This window comes from Dunckerocampus dactyliophorus, chromosome 9, assembly GCF_027744805.1.
Source record: "Dunckerocampus dactyliophorus isolate RoL2022-P2 chromosome 9, RoL_Ddac_1.1, whole genome shotgun sequence".
Lineage (NCBI taxonomy): Eukaryota > Metazoa > Chordata > Actinopteri > Syngnathiformes > Syngnathidae > Dunckerocampus > Dunckerocampus dactyliophorus.
The window spans coordinates 4,003,166-4,030,243 of NC_072827.1; the positions used below are offsets into that span (position 1 = coordinate 4,003,166).

Below are 27,078 nucleotides of genomic sequence, written 5' to 3' on the forward strand. Positions count from 1 at the left end.
ATATACAGTCTCTGCTGTACATCAACTACCTGATTTATCCACTTTTAAACTGGTCAACAAAACAATACACAACACAAACATAAAGCATACATAATACAATACAAGTGCCTATATTACTACAGTACGTGAAATGAATGACTAAATCTAGCCATACATTGTCTATAGTTGGTCTACTTTTCATTCAATTACCAGATGGCAACTTTCCACATTTCACATGTTTCCTCACTGATTGCGTTGAAAAACATCATGTGGTGTCTCATCATGAGCTGCGCCTTTTACAACTCTTACCATAGCAACCAAAAATGGCTCCTTTTGTATCTGATACAAGTCATAAATAATAATTATTTCTTTGATTTCATTCCATTTCAGATGAGTGTGGTTTGCTCGTTAGTTTGATGTTGTTGTTTCATGTTGAAAAAATACTTGAATTGCCGACACATTATTTGTTACACCTAATGAGCCACCATAGTTGTTTAGCTTGCTAACTAACGCTATGCGATCCGTACGGGAAACACGATTTGTACTGTACAACCACGTCATTCCACTTCTCTCATAGCAGTTACAGATCGTAACTTAATGTTGCTTAATTTATTGGTATTTATGTTTCTGATGTTCTTATTCATTTTCTTGTGTTTTTCTTTCTTTTTTTGGGAGAATGAACAGAACGAGAATTTCATTGCAGAGCAGAACCACCTGTTTTACTGTTCATGTGACAATAAAAACTCTTCAATCTTGAATCTTGAATCAATTCAATTCAATTTATTAGTGCCACGGCACTTTACACATGAAGGTCACAAATGAAAGCAGAGAACCAACCAAAACCCCACACGAGCAAGCGCTTGGCGTTGGAGGCAAGGAAAAACTCCCTCTGGGGAAGAAACCTTGAACAGAGCCCAGACTCTGTGGGCTTAAGATCTAAAAATAGAGTACAGGGATCGATGGTAGATAAACCCAGAAATCGTAGTCTTAATCCAAGGAACATCGTGTCTCTGATGCATATCAGCGTATCAGGGCTCAGTTCTAACTACATGCTGTAGCAAAGAGATGAGTTTTCAGTTGACTTTTAAATAAGGCGATGGTTCCAGAACAGATGAGCCTGATAACTAAATGCTCTGCCTCCCGTTCTAGGAGTGGCAAGTCATTGTAGATTGTGGGAGCTTGGTGGTTGATAGCGTTCCAGGAGCTCTTTAAGATATACTGGTGCCCGACCGTGTAGTGCTTCATATGCAAGAAGGACAATCTTAAACTCAAGTCTGAATTTGACAGTGGAGTGAGGCTAATACGGGTGAGACAAGATCTCTTTTTCTGGTTCCAGTTAAGACTCGTGCGACAGCATTTTGGACTAACTGAAGGGTCTTTTAAGAATTCTTAGGGTAACCTGTTTAACAGGGAGTTACAATAATCCAACCTGGAGCTCACAAAAGCATGAACAAGTTTTCTGCGCCTGGTGGTGGCGGGAATTTTCTGATTTGCTTTATGTTTCGTAAATGGAAAAATGCTCTTGTTGACACTTGTTGTTTTTTGTAACTAAAGGGAAGGTCCTGATGGAAGATGCCACCAAGCTTTCTAACTGTACTGTGGGGGGTGGGTGCAAGACCGTCTAGGGCAGTAATATCATTTGCAATCTTGTCTCTGAGGTGCTGGGAACCCAGGACTATGATTTCAGTTTTATCTGAGTTTAATAAAAGGTTTGAGGTCAGTGTGGTTAGGTTTCATTGATAGGTACAGTTGTGTGTCATCTGCATAGCAGTGGAAGTTAATGGAGTGTTTTCTAATGATATTGCCTAAGGAGGACATATAAAGGCTGAACAATACAGGTCCTAGCACAGAACCCTGTGGGATGCCATGGCTGACCTTCACGTGTCTGGATTCTTTATTGCTAATGGATATAAACTGCAGGCAATCTGAAAGATAGAACTGCAAGTACTTTTTACAAGTGCTGTTTCTGTACTGTGGTGCATCCTAAATCCTGACTGAAAGACCCCAAGTAGGTGGTTGTTTTGGAGAAAATGGTGTAACTGGTGGGCAATTACTTTCTCTAGGAGCGTGGAGAAAAATGGAAGGTTAGATATTGGTCTGTAGTTAGCTAAGACATGTGGCTCACTGTTAGGTTTTTTAAGAAGGAGTTTGATTACAGCCACTTTGAATGATTGTGGCACGTAGCGACATATTGATTATTTTGAGAAGAGCTGTGTTGACTAGTGGAGTAGTATCTTTGAACAAGTGTGTGGGGATGGGATCCAGCTCGCAAGTTGAGGAGTTTGATTAACAATTTTAATCAGATGAATCGCGGTTTTCAAATTAATTAATCTTGATTAATCACCATGTCTCACTATGTTACCTTATGTTACGTCATCATATGACGTTATCATTTTCCTATGTATTTTAAAGTAGCAAAGAGTACATTTGGAATACAGGAAGTGAATAAATGTATCGCGATTGATGTGAAATGGATGTGGGGGTAGGCTTAAATAAGCTTTGCTTACTCCTTTTTGGACATGTAGAACTGTGAATTGTACTATGTTATGTATTCCAATGTAACTTGTATGCATGTTCAAAATAAATTAAACAATTAGCTTTACCATGTCTGAAATATGCCCAATTTGACTGTATTTTATTGAAAGAAAGATAAATGACAGGGCAGGATTATATACATATATTTGTATGTATTAGCAGGGCCAAATTAACTTGAAATTGAAATCAAGTTAAGAGATGACACACATGTCTGAAAATCTATTGACCTAACTGGTTTCTTTACTAGCCGAATATTTGAATCAGACTTTAACTGTGTCATTATGAGCAATGAGGAGCTGCGTTCAAAGACACCACGTCTTTTAAGTTGATTTCACACGTTTTGAGTGAATTTTCTGGGATTTCCAAGCACGCTTCAATGCAGCAAATTGCTTATTGACGAGAAATGGACAAAGAAAATTGTATTTTGATTGGTAAATTTAGCTTCAAAGCCCTGGCAGATGGCTCTCGCAACAAGACCAAAGTTATTTCTGTCAGCTGTCGCTGTGAGTTACTTTGAGTCAACCTGACTGGAGCAGTGCAGGTATTGTTTTTATTGTCATCTGCAGTGGTACCTTAGCACACGAGCGTCCCACCTAACGAGTGTTTTTTAGATGACAGCTGTCTCTCCGCTGATTTTTGCTTTGAACTGCGAGATCAAATTTGAGTTACGAGCTGCTATTTACGGGCAGTCAATGTGACGACCGTGGCTGAGGTCGAGAATGGCCGGAAACAGCATTAGCATTGCTAGCATTAGCACTGGACTGGCTAGTCACCGCGAAAGAGTTTCAACACCTCAGTAAAACATATGTACATTATAGCGATCTGATTGGTCGTGTTAATGGTGTGATGTGTAAAACTAAGATAGGAACAACATCAAATTAAAAGCACCAAATGAATACAGAGCCACCATCCACTGGACTTGGTTTTTCAGCGAGGTTGTGTCCCACAAATTTGCACATTAGCACTCAACAAGGTCATCAAATCTCACCTTTATGCATTCCCACATAGCATCAGCATTTGGGAGCAAATACGAGGTGAAAGAAAGAGGCTAAAAGAAAAATGGTAAAAATCCAGTACAGTAGTCTATCTGTGCATGGGAGAACATTAGAAGGTGCGTTCAAGGCTTTAAAGGCTTTAAAAATCCATATATTTCAAGTCAAGTATTTGCGTATATTTCGGAGCGGCGTTACGATGAATACAAACGGAAATAAAAGTATTTTCAGCGCATGAGTGGGATAACATAGCTGGTTAGCTACGTCAGCGAGTGCAGCTCGTACGGCTGAGATGTCGCGCGTCAACGCCAGTTGCCAATGTAAACCAAGGAAAGTTGTAGGAGACTTGTAGATTTATATACAGATGCGTCAAAATGTTACTGTACTTGGAGAGAATTTGTGTGGACTTACTTCAGGAGCAAAATGCCAATGAAAGGGTCCCACATGTGGCACAATCTACTTCTAAGCGAGTGAAATGCTGGCACTGAACAACCGCTTCTTCATTTGAACCACCAGCCGATCCCTCACGTCTGTTTCCCTTCTTGTTAGACTGGATGGGTGGAGTCATGTGACTACACATGCTGTACCTCGTCTTAAAGGGGAATGAACATAGCACACCAGCACACACGGTCAAAACGCAAAAAACACTTTTATTTTTAAAACACAGAATTTATCGACATGGGCAAAATGACATCAGTTATCGTAGTAAATTACAGTAATGGTAAATTTTCGATATATCGCCCAGCCCTACCTGGAATTATTTTTTAAAAAGCTTGAAATATTTTCATAGTCTTTACGGGACTTGTCTGTGGTGTAGGCCGAGGGGCGTGGAGCACAGGGCAGGCGGGACATGGCAGGAGAGCCCCTCCGTCCCCGAGAGGTCCTGTTTGAGGGCGGTTCTTGTCAAGCCACCACTGGCACCCGCTCCACGCCAGGCAAAAGTCAACCTGCTGCCAGCTCTCGCTCCATGCGGGGCATAGTCCAAGACACCTCCCACTCCTGCTCCATGCCGTATACGTACGGTTTATGTATATATACAGTATATCTCTATATATAATGTATGGATGTTTGGACATACACCACTAACCACTACTGTACAATGTTTTGCGACACATTGGAAGACGCCTGGAAGAGCATTTCCCGTTTTGGCATTGATTCTGTTGTGGGCAGTGGAAGAGCCTGCTTGAGACCAGCCAATGCGCGTTCCTTGCAGCCACCGCATTGGTGGCCCCGTTGAACATGTTTCAGTGTGACTCCTCAGGGGCCGTGTTGGCTCTGGTCAGCACCGAACTACTGCCTTACCACCGTCATGGCTAATGCCGCTATGCGTTTCGGGCTGTTTTTCCTTCAAGAGTTCCACTTTGTGGCTACACCCATTTTGCCAAAGGGCCTGTTGGCCACAGATTTTCAAGGTCATTTGTGCCAGTGGAACTGAGGTTGGCTTGTTTAATTTTTGTACGCCATGCTGTGCAGTCATAAGGGTTCTGTGCTTAATGCAGGCGTGTGTAGCGAGCGCGTTATGTTAGCTAGGCTCAAACCGGCGCATATAGTAGCCGGGGAGGCGTTGTTGCCATCCCAGGTCCCCGTGGGTGGAAGTTGACTGTCTCTCTCGCTCTCTCTGCCAGTGGACAGTCAGAGGCGGCTGGTTAGGTTCACACCTTCTCCCTAGGACTTCCCTCCGGGTGTTCGGACACTAGAGGGCAGATCTGTCACCCAGTCAGCAGTTGGGTCGGAGGCGTGGTTTGTGTACAATGTTTTGGGCGCGCAGGTGTTGGCCCCTGGTAGAGCAGTTCCTGTTTTGGCATTGATTCTGTTGTGAAATAAAAGTCCTGCCTGAGCCCAACCACGGCAAGTGGCGCAGTCAGCCTATGTAATCCAGCTAGTTAGTTCATTTGCTGGTAAGCTCGCTTGACTGGAAGCTGGTGAGAAAGCAGCTTGCTCTACACACAGCACTTAAACATTGTGAAGGACAGAGGCGGACACAGGTGAGTTCAATGGATGTCTTTTTTTAGTCGTTTTAATGTCAAAAGGAGAGCATCTAGCAGATGTCCATGATGCGTCTCATGCTCATGAAGCTGATGTTGCTCATGCCCATCTCCCTGAAGCTGCGGTGCTCGCCGGGCCTCACGTACATCATCCTGCCACGGAAGTGGGGCTGCTCGTACAGCAGCCAGTGGCCGTCCATCACCTGGCAGGACATGCAGTCGTTCATGCGGAAGCGCTCCATGATGTTCTCGCAGTCCTCCTGCAGCTCGTTGGACTGGCCGCTCATATTCTCCCTCTCAAAGATCCTCATGCGGAACTGGCCTCTGTGCTGTTCGGGGGACAGTCCGGACAATGTCGGTGAGTCTCGGAGGTAATAAAGCGAGACAGTCGTGACTGTCGGGACCTACCATGGGGATCATGCGGCAGGACCTGATGCCGCTGCTCATGCCCATCATGCTCATGGAGTCGGAGTACTCGCCCCTCCTCATGAAGTACTGGTTGCCCATGAAGTTGGGGCGCTCGTAGACCATGAAGCAGCCGCTCTCCACCCGGCAGGACTGGCACCTGCTCAGGTAGGAGGACATGTCGGAGCAGTCGCTCATGCACTCGTAGGAGCGACCCTGGAAGTTCCTCTCCTCGTAGAAGATGATCTGGAAGAGGAAATTGATGATTTTTAACAAAAGAGTCACGCTCCACATGTTCCTATAGGAGATACGGGATGCTTACCTTGCCCATGCTCATGTCAGTGGTGGACATTTTGCTTGGAGGTGAGCTGCTGCTGCTGTCCTGCTCCATTTAACCCTCACTTTTATACCGGAGGTCAGCCCGTGGTGTCAGCGGGACCCCTCATTGTGTCCAAAAAAAAAAAAAAGCCAGAGTCAGCAACATGGTATGGAGTGCTGCCATGACATGCTGGTCACATGACTGCATGGCCCCTTGAAGACTTGTTTGACAAAGCCTGTTTGTATATTCCAGTGAAGGCATTGTGCTAACGGTGGAATGTCAGAGGCAGTGAAAACAAAGAAAGAACAACAGGTGTTGATCTCGCACCGCTCTGGCTTTTACTCCACCACTTCGCTGTGGATGCACGCTAGCTCGTTACAAAACACTCCTGACATTTTTGAAAACGGAACTTTTTCATCGGCTAGCTAGCTCATGAGTCTTTGCTAAGTGGCTTGTTTATTCCGCTCTATCTATCTTCACTTGTTGGCTCAGTCATGAGCTCAGGTAGCTTGTTAGCTCCATTGCTGGTAGTATTTGGCTAGGGGGACTAAACGTTATCTTTTCCCAAGACATTCCCTGTTTTCACATCCTGTCCTGGATGTCCAGGGGTTTGTTTTCTTTAAGAAAGTGATGCAAATGACCTGGTTTTAATGTTTTTTGGTCATTAAATTGGGAGCCATTCGATTGCTCTGCTGCATGTGACGCCATCCCTGACAGACTGCCATTTTTTTACCAAAATTAAGCATTTTCAAGCATAAAATGTCTAAATGAAGTAAAATAGAAATATGAGGCATTCAGAAGACGCACTGAAAGAGGCTGCGATGGCGTGTGGTGTTGTACACCGGTCACTAGGTGTCAGTAATGTTACTGTAATGTTGGCTGAGACACACAAGCACCAGACCTGATGGCTTTTATACTGTAGCAGCTTTGACGGATCTCACAGCAGCCACAATAATCCCTGAGAAAAACTTGGCTACTACTGTGGCCGTAGTCACTTCCTGTCCGCCACTCACTCTCCTCCCCTCGGGAACACACGCAAGCATGACGCCACGTTTTCGCTAAATCTGTATCTGTACTGTATCAGAAACATAATCAGAATCAGGGTTGCTGCCAGGTATAGTTGACGAATACGAGGAATTTTGATCTGGTGGGTATATGGGGTAATAGGAGCGTAAAGGGGACTATAGGGGTGTTATGTCATGTCTAGAGGGCTCTAATCCTGTTAAAAAGTGTATTTAGGAGGTGATAAACAGGTTTTCTATTTCTTATATGTCTTATTTTCTAGAAGGTGGTAAAGTGTGCTCTAACTATGAAAATATTGTGTTTAGAAATAAAGAATCCTATTTGGTCGAAATTAATTTATGACTGTGTGGAAGCAATGGCCACCATAAAGGAGGGACTAGTGTATTAGCATTGCTGTACTAGTATTCTTTGTGTAATAACCATGTTCTATCCATACAGAGGAAGCATACTTTCCATGTATTCCAATGATAAGGCATGTCTGAGGAAACCTATTGTTTCATTTGACTAGTATGTCATTGCCAAGTGACCTGGTGTTGGCCAATCAAAATATGCTGAGCCTACTAATGTAGCTTGTTAGCTTGATTGTTGGTAGATCCAAGGTGGATGGCGGCCTACCTCCATAACATGCAGGACCTGGATCCAGTCCTCCTCTTCCTCCAGGGTCGCTCAGTGTGTCCGTTAGCTAGTTAGTAGCTGCCCAATGAGGTAGCTCGACTATTCATCTCGTTATGGACCAAGTTAGTAGCTATCTAATGAGCTAAACGGGTAACCTGTAGGTTTGTTAGTTTGTGTATTCATCATGGCAGCTAGCTAGACACTAGCTACCTACTGACAAATATTGTATATTGTTAATACATCATGTGTTTAACTAGTTAGCCACCTAATGAGCTACCTTGTAAGCTAGTTAGTTAGATAGTTTGCATATCGCAATATGGCTAAATATAGCCATACAGTAAGCATGTCAATTAGTTTCTTAGGGTGCTTGCAAATTACTTAGTGAGGTCATTAGCTTTCTAGACATCTACAAACTCATCACATCTGCTTCATTTTGTTGTCATTTTTTTGGTTCAGTGGATTTATCCAATAAAATCCAATAAATGGATTTATCGAATGAAAAAATAAGCCAGGTGGATAATTATGAGCCGTGGATCAATGGACATGGACATGTACGCGCGTCCATGTGTTAGTCTCTCTGTGGTACACAGGCTGGATGACGGATGACAAGAGGGTTCACTCTGCACGTGTCTGTGTGCATTGGCTCCATATGAAATGAACACAGACGAGAGTGAGCATCTTCTCAGCTATCAAGCCTCTTTGTCCCAGTAGTGGAGGCGGGGGCTACGTACACGGAGTGCTAGCAGTTAGCAAACAGACGCGAACGTGAATGAAGGCACAGAAGCGATAGTTTAAGCCGAATGCCACAGTTCCAGTGTGGATGTGCATCAGAGCCGTCCCCCCCGACAGTCAACGCTTACTGAGGCGTTTGATCGGCGGAGGAAATATTAAACTAAACAGCGCAAAATGGTGCGCGTTCACAGTGTCGCTAGCTGCATTGCAAAAGACATGTAAGCTTTCAAGCCAACATTTGGGGATACCGTACGTTAGACAGTAGGAATCGGCTGGGAGAACGTACGCGTACATGTCGCAAAGCGCAATAGCAGCGAGTGAAAGAATAGGTGTTGACCAACATATCAGCAACATTGCCTTTTAACCCACTCGGCCGTGGTCCAGCTGGCCATGTGTTGTGTGTGAAAGAAGCGCTGATGTCTTACGTGTCTTACGAGCTGCCATAGCTTGTGCAGTGAAGTTGCGTTCAAGCATGTTATGATGTAAAAAGATGGCTACCATCCAAACTCAGGCAAGTCATATGCATTATTTTACACAGCTCAGATACAGTTTAACTATACACTACGTAACTGCGCTTGTAGGTTTTACTGAAGTGCTTTGCTATAAGTGCATGCTTCGAGCTGTCATAGTAGTTGGTTAATATTCTGCATTATACGTTGGCAGTGTCCTGTCTGTTGCGTTGCTATGTGGAGCTCTTTTGACACCATGAGTAGGATGGGTATGTGAGTTGGTGACCTCCCACCATTCCTCAACGTTGACCTTTGCAATTCCTGGGCCTCACACTGGTACTCTATGCTTGGGTTCCATCTAGTGGCTCAAATGTGACATGCCACAATGATCTTTGAAGGACAATCTTAATAATAATATGTCTTATCAAATTGTCTTATCGTGGCAGACCAACTAATGAGTCATCCAGGCAGGTCATTTCGCAGTTACACTTAAATACTTCTTCCAGTACTTTCTAAAAATGTAATTTGTCCTTAATCATTGTTTGTGTCAAATAATTTAGGATTTCCTGTACAAAGAGTACTGTAGCTATGTTGTTAGTGTGCTTATTATCTAGCTCGTTAGTGAGCTACCTACGACCTACTTGTGTTTGCGTAAGTGCTGTTAGTAAGATTCTTCCTCCGCATTATTGTAAAAAAACCAAAAAACGAAGAAAAGCTGTGTGAAAAAAGCCTGAAAATTAGTTGTTTAAGTAGTTTTGGCATAATCCTGCTAGAAGAAAGGGCACAGGTAAAACGCTGTGACGAACTAGCATCAAAACAAGCTTGCCCATCAAAACGTGAAGGTAGGGTAAGACAAAGGTTGTAGTAGTGCAAGAAGTACTTTATTTCATTGCAGTGTTGTGCATTCAGTGACATTTAGTTGCAGGAGTCCATGATGCGTCTCATGCTCATGAATCTCATGTTGCTCATGCCCATCTCCCTGAAGCTGCGGTACTCGCCGGGCCTCACGTACATCATCCTGCCACGGAAGTGGGGCTGCTCAAACAGCAGCCAGTGGCCGTCCATCACCTGGCAGGACATGCAGTCGTTCATGCGGAAGCGCTCCATGATGTTGTCACAGTCCTCGTGCAGCTCGTGCATCATGCCGCTGAAGTTCTCCCTCTCAAAGATCTTGATCCGGAACTGGCCTCTGTGCTGTAAATGAAAATAGGCGTGTGAAAAAATGAGCAGGAGCCTCTAAAGATCGTCCTGCTTGAAGGTCCGTACCATGGGGATGGAACGGCAGGACCTGATGCAGTCCCGCATGCCCATCATGCTCATGGAGTCGGAGTACTCGCCCCTCCTCATGAAGTACTGGTTGCCCATGAAGTTGGGGCGCTCGTAGACCATGAAGCAGCCGCTCTCCACCCGGCAGGACTGGCACCTGTTGAGGTAGGAGGACATGTCGGAGCAGTCGCTCATGCACTCGTAGGAGCGACCCTGGAAGTTCCTGTCCTCGTAGAAGATGATCTGGAAGAGCAGGAGCATGTTGATAGGTGGGAAACCTAAGTGTTAACAGAACATGTAGTTGAGACCTACCTTGCCCCTCATGCTTATGCCAGTGTTGCTCATGCTGGAGGAGTTGTTCCTGTGTGCTGTTGTTGTACCAGGTTTAACCCTTTTCCTTTTATATCTAACAAACAGTGGCCCCTCCCCTCAGCAAAGCCCAGAGTCAGCGACTTACTATTGAGCTCCACAGAGGTTATGTTCATAATTTCAGGGCCACGGGAAACCTTTCAGTCTTTAGAAAAGCCCCTTTCTCTTACGATAGAAAGCATTTTCCACCACGCTAGTCACATGTGAATAGGTGGTTGACAGCCATGTGTGTGGACGCTATAGTGGACCATTGTCTTTGCGCTTTTAAATGGCTTTTCAAACAGAAATCCCTTAAAAAATCATTTGCTTACATACTGGAACCAAACGCTCCACTTTTGTTTTCATGAGTTTGGAAAATGTTCATTTTTTCACTTGGCAAAGGCACTTGGATTATTTGTTCCATCAGCACATTTCTACCTTTGACTCTGCCTCTTTTATGAGTCCGGCTTTCTCTTATTAACAAATCTTTGGACTAAACGTTGAAAAGATTTCAAAAGTGGATAGCTTGTTCATTACACTCACTGTCAAATCAAAGCATTTTTCAATTTGGAAAAATGAACTTGTTAGTGAGCTACTTTCATTGTTCCATTTTTTTTGGACATACTTACGTTTTAGCCTCGTATACCACACGTACTACAACTGGCAATTCCACATGTCCAAAAGGAGTCAGGACAAGCAGAGCTTGTTCAAGCCTACACCTCTTTGCTTCCCATCAATTGCTAATGCATGTATTCACTTTTTAGCCAACATATAGTACAGTGTGCCCCTCGCCACTTCTGAAACATAAGAAAATGATAAACCAATACAACAATGTGTTACGATGAAGTGGAGATTTGAAAATCAATGTCAATAAATTGTATAACACGCATTTTAAAAAGTATACACAATAATAAACGATGAAGGGGTTAGCTTATTAGTTTGTCATCACGTCGTACTCGCACCTACGAGCATGACGTTCTGAGTGAGGTTCATGGCTGATGAGGCAAATTTGAAATCAATGTCAATACGAGTTGCTCATTAAGAAAAAGAGGAGAATCATTCACTTTAGGTAGAAATGTTTTCAAACACTGAAAACCGTTTGTTGTCTTGCTTGTATTTGGATTTGGAGTCTGAGAAAAGTTGTTACTTTGTTGTAAAAGTCCTCCGGATTTCTTTTACTTTGAAAAGTCCACTTTTGTTCTTCATTTGACTGCGCCTTTTTTTCATAATATTTTGACTTTATTCCCGTAAAATTACAGCTGTATTTTCCATTTCTGCTGGGTTTTTTTAAAATTTCATTTCAGCTTTCTTTTTGTAAATTTTCTTCTTGTAATTATAACTTTATATCTTTTAAAACAATAATGTATTTTATCTTTATTTCAACATTGTTACTAAAAATATATGTTTCCTCATTTTACAAGTTTATTCTCGTAAAATTGCAACCTGTTTCTCATTAGAAAACTATTTTTTTCTCTTAATAGTTTGACTTTACTCTGGTCAAATTTCATTTTCCAAATATTTCAACTTTCTTTTCCTAATATTTTGACTTTATTCCCATGTTATACATTTTCCCCCAACCTAACCTAACTCACACGCAAGCTAATGTGCTATCTCTTGTAGCTATCATTGCCCGTAAAACACAACACAATATTAATCAATATTATTCAATATTAATATGAATCAATATGAATATGTCACATCCTTTGCGTGCGTTTATGGCTGTGCTTGTTTGCATCTGGTGGCGGGTGTCACCCAATCACTCTTTGTTTTTGTAGCCTGTCTTGTAGTCCATCTGTCAGCTTCAGGAAGCAAACACAGTACTTTTTTACATTTTTCTTTACTAGATCTATTCTTCACGTATTAGAGTAATAGTATGGGGTTTCATTCCAGGGCTAAGTGGGCTTTAATTTTGCAGTGTCTGTGTCACATACTGACCAAAAACATACTTGTGGCCATTTTTTGTGTGAGTTATATCGTAGTTATCCCAAAACAATATCAGTGAATGTTATTATTGTGTTGTGAATATGTCTCTGTCTTGGCTTTGCTGCGAGTTCATGGTTGCATGTGTTTAAATCTGGTTCCCAGGATGTAGTCTGGCAGTGACGTCACAACCAAGATGCCGTCATTTCGGAAAACTCCCCGGGGAAAGACATATTTTCTGTGTTAGACACTTTTTGTCACTGAAACCAGTCTTCTTCTGGACTGGAGAAGGAGGAGGAAGTGACGTTGCCTCAAGAACGCAACTATCAATGGAATATATGGAATAGAATACATTTTATGTTGACTTTCTGTTGCTATATATTTTTTATATTATGCCCACTGGTTGTGTGGCAGTAAACCCGTTCACATTTCCAAAAGGCGCCGTTCCCTGCGTCAGATTCTTTGCTATCATTTGGAAAGGCATCTTCCTTTCCATCAGACAGGATAGCCGCATGCAAGAGCGCGCCCGGCAGTGGGGGGTGCTTCCACCTCCTGTGACTGCGCCATCATCACCATGCCACCAGGAGATGCTTCCGCTTCTGCCGCCTTACTTCTCGCCTTCGTCTGGACCTTCGACGGAGCTTGCGGAAGAGGTGGTGCCTATGCAGCTGGGACCAACCGGCTGTCGGCCGCGGAGTGGAGGCGTCGCATGCTTCTGCGGTTGTGCCTGTACTGTGGAGCAGCGGACAACTCCATCTCCCGCTGTCCCAACCGTCGTCGTCTACGTTCTCCAGCCAGGAGCGCCACTTCGGACGGTCAGACTGCACCTCCCCCCTGCCGTCAAGTCTGCCGTGGGACGTCTACAAATCGAGGGTATGTTGTCCTGGGGGGAGGGAGTTGGTCATCACATTTGTGCTCTAGTAGACTCGGGTGCGGACGAAAACTTTATTGACAGGGGGCTTGTAAAGCAATTTTGTATCCCTGTTGAACCTGTGGACAAGTGTAAAAATGTTCGTTCTCTTGACGGACGCCTCCTCGCTAACATCACGCATCAGACACCCACTACTTCTCTCTCTCCGGTAATCACCACGAATCTATTTCCTTTTTTGTTATGTCTTCTCGTTCGGCTCCCGTCGTGTTAGGTCTTCCCTGGCTTCAACGCCACAGCCCAGTCATTAACTGGTCCACACTTAAGATCACTAGTTGGAGCACATTTTGCCATTATCATTGCCTGCGCTCCGCCTCTCCTCCCGCCACTCTCTCTAAGCCTTACACACCCGTTCCTCCCGACCTCTCGCTGGTTCCCGAGGAATATCACTCCCTTAGTGAGGTGTTCTGTAAAGACAGTGCTATGACACTTCCCCCCCACCGCCCTTATGATTGCGCCATCGCCCTGTTACCGATCAGACCAGACCCTGCTAAGGTCCAAGCAGTGGTCGAATGGCCCACTCCTACATCTAGGAAGCTTTTGTAGACGTTCCTTGGGTTTGCTAACTTTTACCGGCACTTTATTCGTAATTTTAGTAAAGTTGCCAAACCTCTTAACAAACTAACGTCCTCTAAAGTGCCATTTTGCTGGACACCCGAGGCCGACCTGGCCTTTCGGCGCCTTAAGAGTTTTTTTCCTTCCGCTCCGGTTCTTACCCATCCTAACCTCTCTCTCCCTTTTGTTGTCGAGGTTGACGCGTCCAACACAGGAGTCAGGGTCGTAATCTCCCGGTGCTCCAGCTCCGACCAGAAGCTGCACCCTTGCGCCTTTTTCTCCAGGCGTCTGTCGCCCGCTGAGCGTAACTATGATGTTGGCAACAGGGAGTTGTTGGCGGTAATTCTGGCCCTTCAGGAGTGGAGGTACTGGTTGGAAGGAGCAGCACATCCATTCACGATCTACATAGACCACAGGAACCTGTCGTACATCCGCTCCGCCCAGCGCCTCAACCTTCGCCTCGTTCCTGACGAGGTTCAATTTCACTCTCATCTACCGTCCCGGGTCACGCAATGGTAAGCCGGATGCGCTGTCCTGGATGTTCGCCCCTACTGTGGAGGACTCCTGCCCAGAGACCATCCTTCCACAGGCCCGGATCCTCGGTGCCATCCAATGTCAGGTGGAGAGGCGTGTGATGGAGGCCGGGAAAGACACACCCCCACCTACTGAGTGTCCGATTATTTGTTCCTCGTGCTCTCCACTCTGAGGTATTGATGTGGGCCCACAGCTCCAAGCTCGCCTGTAACCCTGGAGGTAGGCGGACTGCCTTTCTCATCTCCCAGCGTTTCTGATGGCCCACTCTTCACGCAGATTCCAAGAACTTTGTGGCGGCGTGTTCCATTTGTGCCAGAAGCAAGTCCTCCCACCAGGTCCGGCTGGTTTTCTGCGGCCACTTCCGATCCCGTCCCGCCCATGGTCGCACACTTCATTGGACTTTGTTACTGGACTCCCCGTCTTGAGAGGCTTTACAGCCGTCCTTTCCATCGTAGACAGGTTCTCCAAATTTGCCCACATCGTTCCTCTCCGCAAACTCCCATCTGCCCTTCAGACCGCCAAGCTCCTAGTCCAACATGTGGTCCCCCCCATGGCATCCCCAGTGACGTGGTATCTGACAGGGGCCCGTAATTTTCCTCCGCCACCTTGAAGGCATTCTGTAAGGCTCTGGGGGCCACGGCCAGTCTCTCTTCAGGGTATCACCCCCAATCCAAACAGACAGAGTCAACCAAGACCTGGAGGCCTCCCTTCGGTGTGTTTGTCACCAAGACCCCACCTCGTGGTCCCTCTTCCTTCCATGGATGGAATATGCACATAACACGCTGGTGTGTTCCTCCACTGGAATGTCCCCTTATTATGTGGTCTATGGCTTCCAGCCTCCAGTTTTTCCCTCCCAGGTACCTGAGTGCACTGTTCCGTCAGTTACCTCCCATCTCCGCCGTGTCCACCACGTTTGGCGCAACACTCAGGCCGCCCTGACCCGCACTGCATGGCGCAATCAGAAGCTGGCCAATCGCCATCGGACTGCCGCCCCGGACTATAAGCCGGGACAGAAGGTGTGGTTATCTTCCCGGGACCTGCCCCTGCCAGTGGAATCGAAGAAACTCATGCCCAGATTCGTTGGTCCATATAAAGTGGAGCGTATGGTGAACCCTGTTTCGGCCCGGTTAAAGATCCATCCCTCCCTCAGTCCTACCCGGTTTACCATGTGTCTCGGCTCAAGCCGGTCACATCCTGTGAACTCTGCCCTCCACAAGCGTCTCCTATTCCTCCGCGGGTAATCGAGGGTCACTCCACTTTTACCGCCAAAGCTATCCTGGACGCCAGGAGGCGGGGCAGGGGTGTTCAGTACCTCATTGACTGGGAGGGTTCCGTGGACCGAGGACCGTTCATGGGTCTCGGTCTCTCATCCTCGATCTGTATCTTATCATTGATTTTTACCATAAGTTTCAAGATAAACCAGGTAGTCCGCCAGGCGGCGTCCGTTAAATTGGGGGGGGGGGGGGGGGGGATACTGGGACGCTCGTCGGTGACACTTGTCGCCTGTTGTAGTTTTGTGCTTTTTTTTAGTTTATGTTGTATGATATTGCTGACTTCTCCTCTGTTCACTTGCTCAGACTGTTACACCTCCTGAGCTGGGCGGAGCTACCGGATCCCTACAGCTGTTTTCAATCAGCACCCTTTTTAGTCTGCTCACCTGCAGCCAGCCAGTGCTGGATTATTCTCCATGGTTGTGCTTCCAGACCATCTGCTTTTCTCCTGCTACAACTTACCTTATCCTCCTGTTGCAGTTCATCTTGCCACTCCAACCAGCTCAGACGCCCAGCTGCACCAGACTTCCGTCCAGCTCATGTGGTAGTTCCAGTACCTTTTTGTTCAGTGCTGTAGTTGTTTTTCGCCCACGGTTCCCCCCTTAGTTTCTGCACCGTCGCCCTGAGTTGCTGTGTTTTTGCATCCTCTGTTTCTACATAAAATATATCTTGAACTTTTGGACTCATCCCTGTGTCTGCATTTTGGGATCCAAGAAACACAGCTCCCTGAGCCTGACACCACATTTTGTACAGTACATATTATTCACTTCCTGCATTCCATGTAATATTATTCCATGTAATAATCAGTGTAATAATAAATAATAAAGAATGAAAACCAAGCATGACAGAACAATCATTGTAATGATCAAGACTCTTCTGCCTTGTATTTAGCAAACATCAACTGCTTGTATTGTTTTTTGAAATTGCTCATCTCTGTACTTTGTTTGAGTTCCTTACTCAATCCATTTCATAATTTAATTCCACATACAGAAATGCTGTGTGTTTTCAGCATAGATCTCGCATATAAATGTTTTAAGTTTAATTTTCCCCTAAGATCATATTTCTCTCTGATTGAGAAATACTGTATGAGGTTTTGGGGTAACAAGTTATTGTTAACTTTATGCATTATTTTATCAGTTTGAAAATGTAGTAAATCAGCAAATTTTAATATCTGTGATTTTAAAAATAAAGGGTTTGTATGTTGTCTATACTTGGCATTATGAGTGATCTTCACCATTTTTGCAGTACAGTGAGTGAGTGAAGATTGCTTTTGTAATTATTACCCCATTTCTCCACACTATAATTTTCGATATGCTAATACCAAAGAACAGCAAAGAATGTGGAGTGGTTTTTGATCTAGAACACATTTTGCTTTATTCAATATTGAAGTATTTCTTGCCACCTTTTGTTGTATATATTTGATATGAGATTTCCAACTCATTTTTTCGTCTATTATGATCCCCCAAAATGTATTTTCTTTCACTCTTTCAATGTCCACTCCGTTTATTTGTATATTTGTATTTAATCGTACCTCTCCTTTCACCTATTTACAAATAGCATTATTTTAGTTTTACTTAAGTTCAAGGATAATCTGTTTTTATCAAACAATGTCCAGCAGAACTAAAAGTGAGACTTTGCCTGCATCTGTGTTCAGACGGATATCATTTGTCACCTTGATCAGTACTGTGGCATCAAGACTGCTCTTCTTTAGAAGAGCCTTCATGACAGCAGTTTTTAGGGCCTTTGGAAATGTTCTGTTAGGAATTGTGCGCTGTTCTCTCTCCTGCTCCTACCTCCTACCACCCAGTTCCCTTCTGGCACACCTGCAGCTCGTTAAGGAGGATGATTGAAAAGCAGCAAGCTCCTGCAGCATGGTGCCAGATGTTGTTGCTCTTCTCAGACCGACCTCACACCACCGACGTACTCCTGCGCGTCAACCTGCTGTTTCGCCAGCACCCTGCTCCAGTATCCCGCTGCTTCTTTAGTTACCTTTCCCCACACTTGCCCGCTGCAGTGTGTAGTCCAGTGTGCCTATCCTGTTTATACTGCTTGTGTTTTCTGTTAGTTTAGCTCTAGTCATTGCCGTTCTACCTCACCCCTTTTCGGTAGCTTTCTCAGTTTAGTCTAGTGTGTGTTTTTCTCCCCGTGACTTCCTCTTAAAAATGTAAATATCTTTACACCACCCGCTGGCTCTCGCCTCCTGGGATCCTCGTTCTGGCCGCAGGCCAAATCCTCACATGTAGCAAACTTCTCAGCGCAGACTTTAGAAATCTAGTGGCTCACTCATCAAGGCAGCACGTCGATGGACACAGACTGCAGATGATCTCTTCCACTGTTTTGTCAATGACAGGTGTGAAATGTGTCATCTTAAGATGTCTAGCTGGCTGCAGAATAGTTATTTGTGGTTGTGGAAATGATTGCATTTTTTATACTTTAAATTTGGTAATGAAAGAATGTTGCAAACTCGTTGCACTTAGATGTAGAAATGAGTTCTAAGGGCAGTGAAACTGGAGGGTTTGTTAAACTGTTAACTGTAGCAAACAGTACAACAGGGTTACTAGAGTTAGTGATGATTTCAGAAAAATAACTCTTCCTTGTTCTACGCAAGGTTTGGTTCAAAAGACGTAGCGTTTCTTTGTAAACCTCATAATGAACTTGGAGCTTTGACTTACGCCATTTCTATTCGGCTCCACAGCACTCCCTTTTCTGCACCATGACGGACTCTTCTTTTCTCCATGGCGCCTTTTGTCTACTTTTAACCATTCTAACCTTGACAGGAGAAATGGTATCCAAAACATCCACAACGCTTGATGTATAAGAGCTCAAAGATTCAAGAGTTTTATTGTCATGCATGGTAAAACAGCAGTTATACTGTGCAATGAAATTCTTATTCTGTTCATTCTCCCAAGAAAAGAAAGAAAACACAAGAAAAGAATAAGAACATAAGAAACATAAATACCAATAAATTAAGCAACAACAACAGAAGAGACATTAATACAGATAAATAATACAAATAAATAAATAAAGTGCTATGAGTGTGTGCGTGTGTTGCGTGCTGCGTGTGTGAGTGCTTCGTTGAGAAGCCTGATGGCCTGTGGGTAAAAGCTGTTTGCCAGCCTTGTGGTCCTGGACTTCAAACTCCTGTAGCGTCTGCCTGACGGTAGGAGTGTGAATAATGAGTGTTGTGGATGTGTGCTGTCCTTGATGAGGTTGTGTGTTCTTCGTAGGACTCTAGTTTTATAAATGTCTTGCAGTGAGGGGAGGGCTGCCCCAACAATGTTCTGTGAGGTCTTGATCACCCGCTGGAGTGCCTTCCTATCACGTGTTGTACAGTTACCGTACCAAACAGTGATGGAGGCGGTAAGGACACTTTCCATAGTGCATCTGTAGAAGCAACTCAGGATTGTGGTGGACATGCCAAATTTCCTCAGTCTTCTCAGGAAGTACAGTCTCCTTTGGGACTTCTTCATAATTTGTTGGGTGTTGTGAGACCAGGTGAGGTCCTCGCTGATTTGTGATGACTGTAGTGTCATCCGCAAATTTAATGATGCTGGTGTTGTTCTGGGAGGCCACGCAATCGTAGGTGAAGAGCGTGTAGAGGAGCGGACTCAGCACACACCCCTGTGGGGTCCCAGTGCTCACAATTCTTGAGCTGGATGTGCGATTGTGGACTGACTGGGGCCTGCCTGTTAGAAAGTTAAACACCCAGTTACAGAGGGAGGGTGACAGGCCAAGTGTGAGGAGCTTATTTGTGAGTTTGTGGGGGCTGACTGTGTTAAAAGCAGAGCTATAGTCTATAAATAGCATTCTGACATATGTGTCCTGGCCCTGTAGGTGAGAAAGGGCTGTGTGGATGGCAGTGTTGACTGCATCATCCGTGGACCGGTTCTGGCGATATGCAAACTGTAGAGGGTCCACAGTTGCCGGGATGCTCTTTTTGATGAGGGTCATGACTATTCTTTCAAAGCACTTCATAACAATAGGAGTGAGTGCTATAGGGCGATAGTCTTTCAAGCAGGTCACGTTGCTCTTCTTGGGTACGGGCACTATGGTGGTGGACTTAAAGCAGGTCGGTACAGATGCTTGTGCAAGCGACAGGTTAAATATGTCAGCAAGCACATCAGCTAGCTCTGATGAGCAAACCCGAAGTGCACGTCCTGAGATGTTGTGTGGGCCTGCTGCTGGTTCATCAATGTTAGAACATGGGGAGTTTTCAAACCCAATCCTTGCTATAAACTGTGTCCCTGTGCTGTAATTAATGAGTCTTCCCTGAACAACTGCAGAGCCAGCTGCTGGTTTAGGTGTAACAGACAGGTCAAAGAGAACAAAAAATGATCAAATAAAGCAACATCCACAACATTCACATTTGAAATGGCAACACTTAGTAATGATCAAATCAAGAGTGTGCCCTCTCCTGTGGGTGGGGTCAGTCATAAGTTGTGTTAGACTGAACATTTCAAGGACAGCAGTGAGTTCTTTAGCATGCCTGTCATCGGCTACATCCACATGCACATTCAAGTCCCCTGTAATGACCAAAGACTCAAAATCAGTTGTTTTGATACTGTATCTGTATCAGATCAAGCAATGTTTAGGCCTGAATGTGTAATACCGGAGGATGCGTCTAGCATCAGATGCCCCAACTATCTTTCTTCGACCCAAACTTGAGAAAACACGCACTGACGCAAATGGAAATAAACAAAAACTCAAAAACAGAAGACATTTGACTGCGGAAAAGCGTGCCAAGGTGTCAGTAAGTGAATACACATTTTTTTCTGCTAGATATGTCTTATCAATCTTAGAATAATAATATGGGTTTTCACGGTAGATTTCAAGGGAAGGCAAATTTCAAGGCTAGCTAAACAGGGCTGTTCACTGGTCTTGTATCTTGCAGTCTCTATCAGATCTAGATCTATCAGTGTCAGTCCCAGACATTCAAACAACATACCAGTTATGGCCCATTTTTTATGTGTATTATAACTTACTCATCACAACACAATATCATTCGTCAACCGCACTATAGTGAGGGAGCGATAGTCGAACCACGATATAGCGAGGGACAACTGTATTGCGTTATTGTTGTGAATATTTCTCTTTCTTGGCTTTGCTGTGTGTCCATTGCTGTGTTTTGTCTCTCGGCGTGACATCACAACCAAGATGGCGGGGTTCAGAAAACGTGCTGGGGGCACAAGTTATTTTCACTCCTATTTTATATTTGTTTACTGGCGGACGACAGCAGTACGACAAAAACTTTTTATTCAGTGAGTACTTTCACGACTAAGGTAGGATGATTTTAATTTGAAACTCCACCAAAGTGCATCTAAAGTCACACAAGGGGTAGAGTGGTCAACTCCCAACCTGAAGGTTGCTGGTTCAATCCTCTGTCTACCCGTGACCATGTGAACCAGCAGTGGCTCCTGATGCATGATTTGTAGGTAAATGTAGGAAAACGTGTTCAAGCGCTTTGTGTACGTTGAAGGTAGAAAAGTGCCATACATGTGAAAGTTCATACAAAAAGCCAGTATTGAGCATCTGTTGGACATTTATCAATTGGTCATGGGTCAGGAGGTCACCAAAATGGCAAATCCACTATAGGGCTAATAAATTTCATAATAATCTCTCTGTATGTATGAAAAAAAAGCAACAGAGTGCGCACTTAAACCTAGGTCACAACGGGCGAGCGTCCCCTGTCCTGCGCTCTTATTTTGGCGGGCTGTGCCTTCTCCGGGGAGGAAAAGGCAGCCGCTTCACGCCTGGTGGCCGCAGCTGCGGTCAATTAACATTTGTGGCGGATAAAAGGCCAGCGCCGTTGAATGTGCAGCGCTGGTTAATTGTTGATAATGTCAATGTTCCTTGTTTCCTCACCGGAGCTGTTACCTGGAGTTTACTTACCTGTTTATATTCCTATATGTTGTTTTCCCACAGAGCCTTTTTCCTCTGTCGCTTTTGGGTTTGTTCCTGTTCTTTCGTGAGTTCCCGCACATGTGCAATTAAAGAACTTTTGTTTGCACGCCGCTGCCTCTTCTCTGCACACCGGGGGTCAAGCTTTCGACAACTCAGCCCGAACATAACAGCAGGTTGCAAGACAAACGTTCACACTTTGTACTCACTTTGTGTGTTGTCCGCACGGCCAACGTGTGTCTTTCGTACGTTTTGCTGGTGTCAGGTTTTGGCAAAATGTTCATTTTTTTTCCTGCATTTGGGGAGTCCATATGTGTGTCGTGTGCCACATGTGCAACTCACATACGTAATCAGTGCAGCGAACGCACGTTCACATATTTGTTACATGCTCCATGCATGTCGAGTAAGTCGGTCGTGTGTTGCCCAGATGGTGAGAGTGCATCAATCGAACGTAAACTGGGGTCTATAAAGCTACATGGGTGCCTACGGCTTTGTTTTATATGCGTTAATGTGCAGTGTAGTTATCTATGTGTATTTGTTTTCCCTTTGTTTGCTATGTCGCTCTTGGTGCCCGCGGGCACCACGTTGGTGACCCCTGATCTACATGGTATCCAAGTCTTTCAATAAGCGTCATTAAGGAAAAGTACCGCTAAATCATTGACCATTTAGGTTCATAATTTGAAAAAACTGTTATAACTATCATGGCACATGATGTTCTGTCATTAAAAATTGCGAGTGGAGGAAGTGACATAAGTCTCGTGCATGTTTCTGGTATGGATCTTAAGTGGTTGTACGTACAACGTACAGCTTGAATGTAGTTCTTGCAACTTTCATGCAACTTTCATACAAACGCAAGCTCAGTACTTTTATTGCAAGTTTGAGGGGCGTTGGTCTTACAACCTACGTGCATTGGATGTACCAATGAAGCAACAGACGTACGTCCGAGCGGCCGCAGATTTCATGTGTGGTACGCACGTTGGACAGGTTGTACGTTGGGTGCACGGGGATCTTACTCCGTCATGGTCACCACAACTACGTTCTCCAGGAGCAAAAAAAAAAGAATGCAGCAGCAATTTGCTGAACGCCACAAACTGCACGGCACGGCCAAAACATCCTACCTCCGGTTGTGACCTAGGCTTGAGTGAGGCATGGATTTTGGGTAGACCCAACCCATGTGGCTCTCACAATGTCGGCTGAGAAAATATTGGCCCTTGAACAAATGGAATTGAGAACCCCTGGTGTATATAGCATCACCGTTATGGGAATTTAAATACATGACAGAAAAAGATGGGTAGACAAGCGATTCTTTAAAGACAAGTTTTATTCAGTGAAACATATTCCACAGAACACTTTTTTTTCATATGTCCATGATGCGTCTCATGCTCATGAATCTCATGTTGCTCATGCCCATCTCCCTGAAGCTGCGGTACTCGCCGGGCCTCACGTACATCATCCTGCCACGGAAGTGGGGCTGCTCAAACAGCAGCCAGTGGCCGTCCATCACCTGGCAGGACATGCAGTCGTTCATGCGGAAGCGCTCCATGATGTTGTCGCAGTCCTCGTGCAGCTCGTGCATCATGCCGCTGAAGTTCTCCCTCTCAAAGATCTTGATCCGGAACTGGCCTCTGTGCTGTAAATGACGACAGGCGTGTGAAAAAATGAGCAGGAGCCTCTAATGATCGTCCTGCTTGAAGGTCCGTACCATGGGGATGGAACGGCAGGACCTGATGCAGTCCCGCATGCCCATCATGCTCATGGAGTCGGAGTACTCGCCCCTCCTCATGAAGTACTGGTTGCCCATGAAGTTGGGGCGCTCGTAGACCATGAAGCAGCCGCTCTCCACCCGGCAGGACTGGCACCTGTTGAGGTAGGAGGACATGTCGGAGCAGTCGCTCATGCACTCGTAGGAGCGACCCTGGAAGTTCCTGTCCTCGTAGAAGATGATCTGGAAAAGGGTTCAAATCCCAGAAGAGGGTGTTAATAACCTTAAAAAATGGCTAGCTACCAGTCAGGTTGGTGAGCGTGCTTACCCTGCCCATGGTTGTGTTAGCTGTGTTGGTTCCTCAGAGAACTGCGACGCTGCTTTGGTGACGCCGCCGCCGTGTCTTTTATACCTGACCAAACCCAAAGACTCTGCAGCAGCCATTGTGTAGATTACCCCTGACTCAGCAACATGGTATAGAGGCCCTATGGAGTGCTGAGGGGCATTTTGCCCCATTTCCACTTTGACTGAATCCCACAGAAGACTTTAGGATCAGAATTTCTCCATGGAAGTCAGCAGCGTGAACATTTTCTTAAGGCTTACAAGACAGACTGGGACATTACGGTGTGATTTACTGAAAACACGGCGCATGGCACTCTGATCGGTAAGCTGACAATTTATAGGCAGAGTATCCTTTTGTGCACCTGCAACAATAGGCGGACATGTCTGTAGACAAAGCAGTGGCTCACAAACAAAAGTGTTTTTTCTAGCAGCGTATAGAGAGAGGCATGTATGCATGAATTTATGCAAAACAAACAAGTCACCTTTCCTGCTTTTAATTAGCTCTTTTCATCAGCAATTTGGTGTCTTTCCTGGAATATCTAAATAGAACTCCACAAACTCCGTTCCAGACTTCCATGAAACTGAAGAAAGGTCTTTTTTTTATTGGTGAATATGTTGAGGACATTTGCATTGAATAGTCGCAGGGGTCAGCAACCTGCAGCTCTTCAGCATTCGTCGTTGGGGCTCCCTTCATGTAGCTCGAATATTTCTCACATTTATTTTCGGGGAAAATGCACATTTTTGAAAAGAGTTTATTATATCCGAGTGTTTGTGAGGCCGTGAATACATCATGACTGGTGACTGGATGAGCAAGTAAAAGGGAGGGGGAGCTAGAGTGTGCCTTTCTTCAAGACATGAGAGCGGCGTCTTCTTAGCCCAGTGGTAAGCTAACCATGAATCCGCCCCCACCCAAAAAATGCAGTAGATATATGTGGCCAGAAATTGGCCTAGTCTCTGCCTAAACATGTTGGCGAGACCTGAGGCTTCTGTAGAGCTGACGTTACCTTGCGCTGCTGCTGCCGCGGGAACACCGCAGGTGGTGCCTGGACGGTCAGCGTTGCATGAAATCCCGTGGCACCTTAGTAGGTGGGTGGAGAGATTTGCCGGGTTGCCGTGGTATTTCACCTGACCTTTACACATCCTCCAAACAACGAGCACATCTCCTTCTTTACAAAAGCCAAAGTGTATCCACACACCGGACCGCAATCGTGGCTTAATTATTTCTCGCTCGCCAGCTTGTCCTCCGCCATCCGCCATGCTACGTTTCATTGTCTGATGACGCGGACGCAGACAGGCAGACTCAATCGAGTAGCATTTAACGTCTCTTTCTCATTAAAAGTGCTAAAAACACCCATCCATATAAAGCCTGCCATGCTTAAATCCAGTGCTTTATTTCCTAGTACCGATGCAATTGATACAGACACAGATCCATGTAGCTGAATCATAGGAATATAAATCGATACATCGATGTAGCTGATGAACCGTTTATGCAATTATGGATGAAAATTCACTTAATTCATCTTAAAATGATGTCCAAAGTCATCTCGATCCCCAGTCTTCTTTTCTTGTCTTTGTCATACTGCTGAAGTAGCTCGTGTAATGAACACACGGGTCTTTCGCTAGGTTCAGGAGTTGGTAAGACATGTGGAAAGAAATGCAAATATATGCTAGCCTGCAAATCTGTAACAATGAATTCACGTTGTCAATCTCAGTGATGGGAGATGAAAAGAAGTATCATTTGGTACCATGACGTGATGTGTGTGATGTGCTCATATCCCTAAAGTCTAAACTTGGAAGTTAACGTTAGACTGTTTGGCTGATGAGTGTTACTTCAGTGTGTTAGGACTGTGATTGTGCCCTTCCAATGTTAAAACTTCTTCTTTTCATGGAGTAACTTCCTTGGTGTGTTTCTCTTCCATGGTTTTTCATTGGCCGAAATGACTGAGTCCTTTGGACTTTACGTAGTAACAAGGATGACGACGTCAGGATATACATGTAGAAAGTCATTTGTTGGAACTATGTTGGAAAGTCTTACGTCGATTCCGAAATGATTTGGGCTGTTGGTCAAGAGAATGGACTTATACAGATAGATTTATAGATTTCTCATCTAATTGTGTTCATATGAAAACACCACTGTGTCTGATGATGCTGAAGCACCACAACATGAGTATTTAGAAAGTCACATCATTTATTGGGGCAATGACAATGTACAATCAGCACAAATCGGTGATGCGTCTCATGCTCATGAACCTCATGCTGCTCATGCCCATCTCCCTGAAGCTCCTGTGCTCGCCAGGCCTCACGTAGAGCATCCTGCCACGGAAGTGGGGCTGCTCGTACAGCAGCCAGTGGCCCTCCATCACTTGGCAGGACATGCAGTCGTTCATTCCAAAGCGCTCCATGATGTTGTCGCAGTCGTCCATCAGCTCGTTCATCTGACCGCTCAGGTTCTCCCTCTCAAAGATCTTCATCCTGAACTGTCCTCTGTGCTGTTTCGAACGATGGCAAAATTACATACAACAGTGCAAGAACTCAGATGCCATTTATGTGGTTTGGACCTACCATGGGGATCATGCGGCAGGACTTGATGCCGCTACTGATGCCCATCATGCTCAGGTAGTCGGAGTACTCGCCCCGCCTCATGAAGTGCTGGTTGCCCATGAAGTTGGGGCGCTCGTAGACCATGAAGCAGCCACTCTCCACCCGGCAGGACTGGCACCTGCTCAGGTAGGAGGACATGTCGGCACAGTCGCTCATGCACTCGTAGGAGCGACCCTGGAAGTTCCTCTCCTCGTACAGGATGATCTGAATTTACAACATTTTTTTAAATTACCTGGTATATTAAAATAAAATGAGAATTGATGCTGGTTTACCTACCTTGCCCATGGTGACGGTGGCGGTCTACCAGATCTCTCAGAGAACTGTGCTTGAACTGCTAACTGCCTGTCTGACCCTGCTTCATTTATACCTGGCCAGAGACAAAAGACTGCATGCCCCCCTATTGTCTAAAGTCCTGAGCAAGCAGCCTACTTGAAAAGCCTATAGAGGGTTGACTTGCTTACCCGTATACCCACTGGCTCGTAACCTCTAGACAGAATTTTCCTTTGCCTGGAATTTAGGTGGATCTACTTTATATGGCATTTGTGTGTACATACATAAAGTCATGCTGGAAAAAACATGCAGATGAGTCACACCTGTGACTGTAGGTTTAGCATGCAGTAAAGGCCAAGCTTGACATTTTCTAGATCTTTTGGGAAAGTCTGAAATGTATATCGCAAGT

General features: G+C 45.0%; 4 protein-coding genes across 4 annotated transcripts; all 4 read right to left on the reverse strand.

Moving 5' to 3' along the window:
* Positions 1–5,496: 5,496 nt before the first annotated feature.
* LOC129187713 (gamma-crystallin M3-like) lies at positions 5,497–6,337 on the reverse strand. Its single transcript, XM_054787331.1, has 3 exons — positions 6,219–6,337; positions 5,900–6,142; positions 5,497–5,820 (listed from the first exon to the last, which is right to left on the reverse strand). The coding sequence occupies exons 1-3, from the start codon at positions 6,285–6,287 to the stop codon at positions 5,545–5,547; spliced, it is 588 nt and encodes a 195-aa protein (XP_054643306.1). The 5' UTR covers positions 6,288–6,337; the 3' UTR covers positions 5,497–5,544.
* Positions 6,338–9,899: 3,562 nt separating this feature from the next.
* Positions 9,900–10,748, reverse strand: LOC129187822 (gamma-crystallin M3-like). The gene is made up of 3 exons (XM_054787551.1): positions 10,613–10,748; positions 10,301–10,543; positions 9,900–10,228 (listed from the first exon to the last, which is right to left on the reverse strand). The coding sequence occupies exons 1-3, from the start codon at positions 10,643–10,645 to the stop codon at positions 9,950–9,952; spliced, it is 555 nt and encodes a 184-aa protein (XP_054643526.1). The 5' UTR covers positions 10,646–10,748; the 3' UTR covers positions 9,900–9,949.
* Positions 10,749–23,057: 12,309 nt separating this feature from the next.
* Positions 23,058–24,097, reverse strand: LOC129187823 (gamma-crystallin M3-like). Its single transcript, XM_054787552.1, has 3 exons — positions 23,785–24,097; positions 23,457–23,699; positions 23,058–23,384 (listed from the first exon to the last, which is right to left on the reverse strand). Exons 1-3 carry the CDS (start codon positions 23,791–23,793, stop codon positions 23,112–23,114), a joined length of 525 nt encoding a protein of 174 aa, XP_054643527.1. The 5' UTR covers positions 23,794–24,097; the 3' UTR covers positions 23,058–23,111.
* Positions 24,098–25,965: 1,868 nt separating this feature from the next.
* LOC129187838 (gamma-crystallin M3-like) lies at positions 25,966–26,762 on the reverse strand. The gene is made up of 3 exons (XM_054787576.1): positions 26,676–26,762; positions 26,361–26,603; positions 25,966–26,287 (listed from the first exon to the last, which is right to left on the reverse strand). The coding sequence occupies exons 1-3, from the start codon at positions 26,682–26,684 to the stop codon at positions 26,012–26,014; spliced, it is 528 nt and encodes a 175-aa protein (XP_054643551.1). The 5' UTR covers positions 26,685–26,762; the 3' UTR covers positions 25,966–26,011.
* Positions 26,763–27,078: the final 316 nt, after the last annotated feature.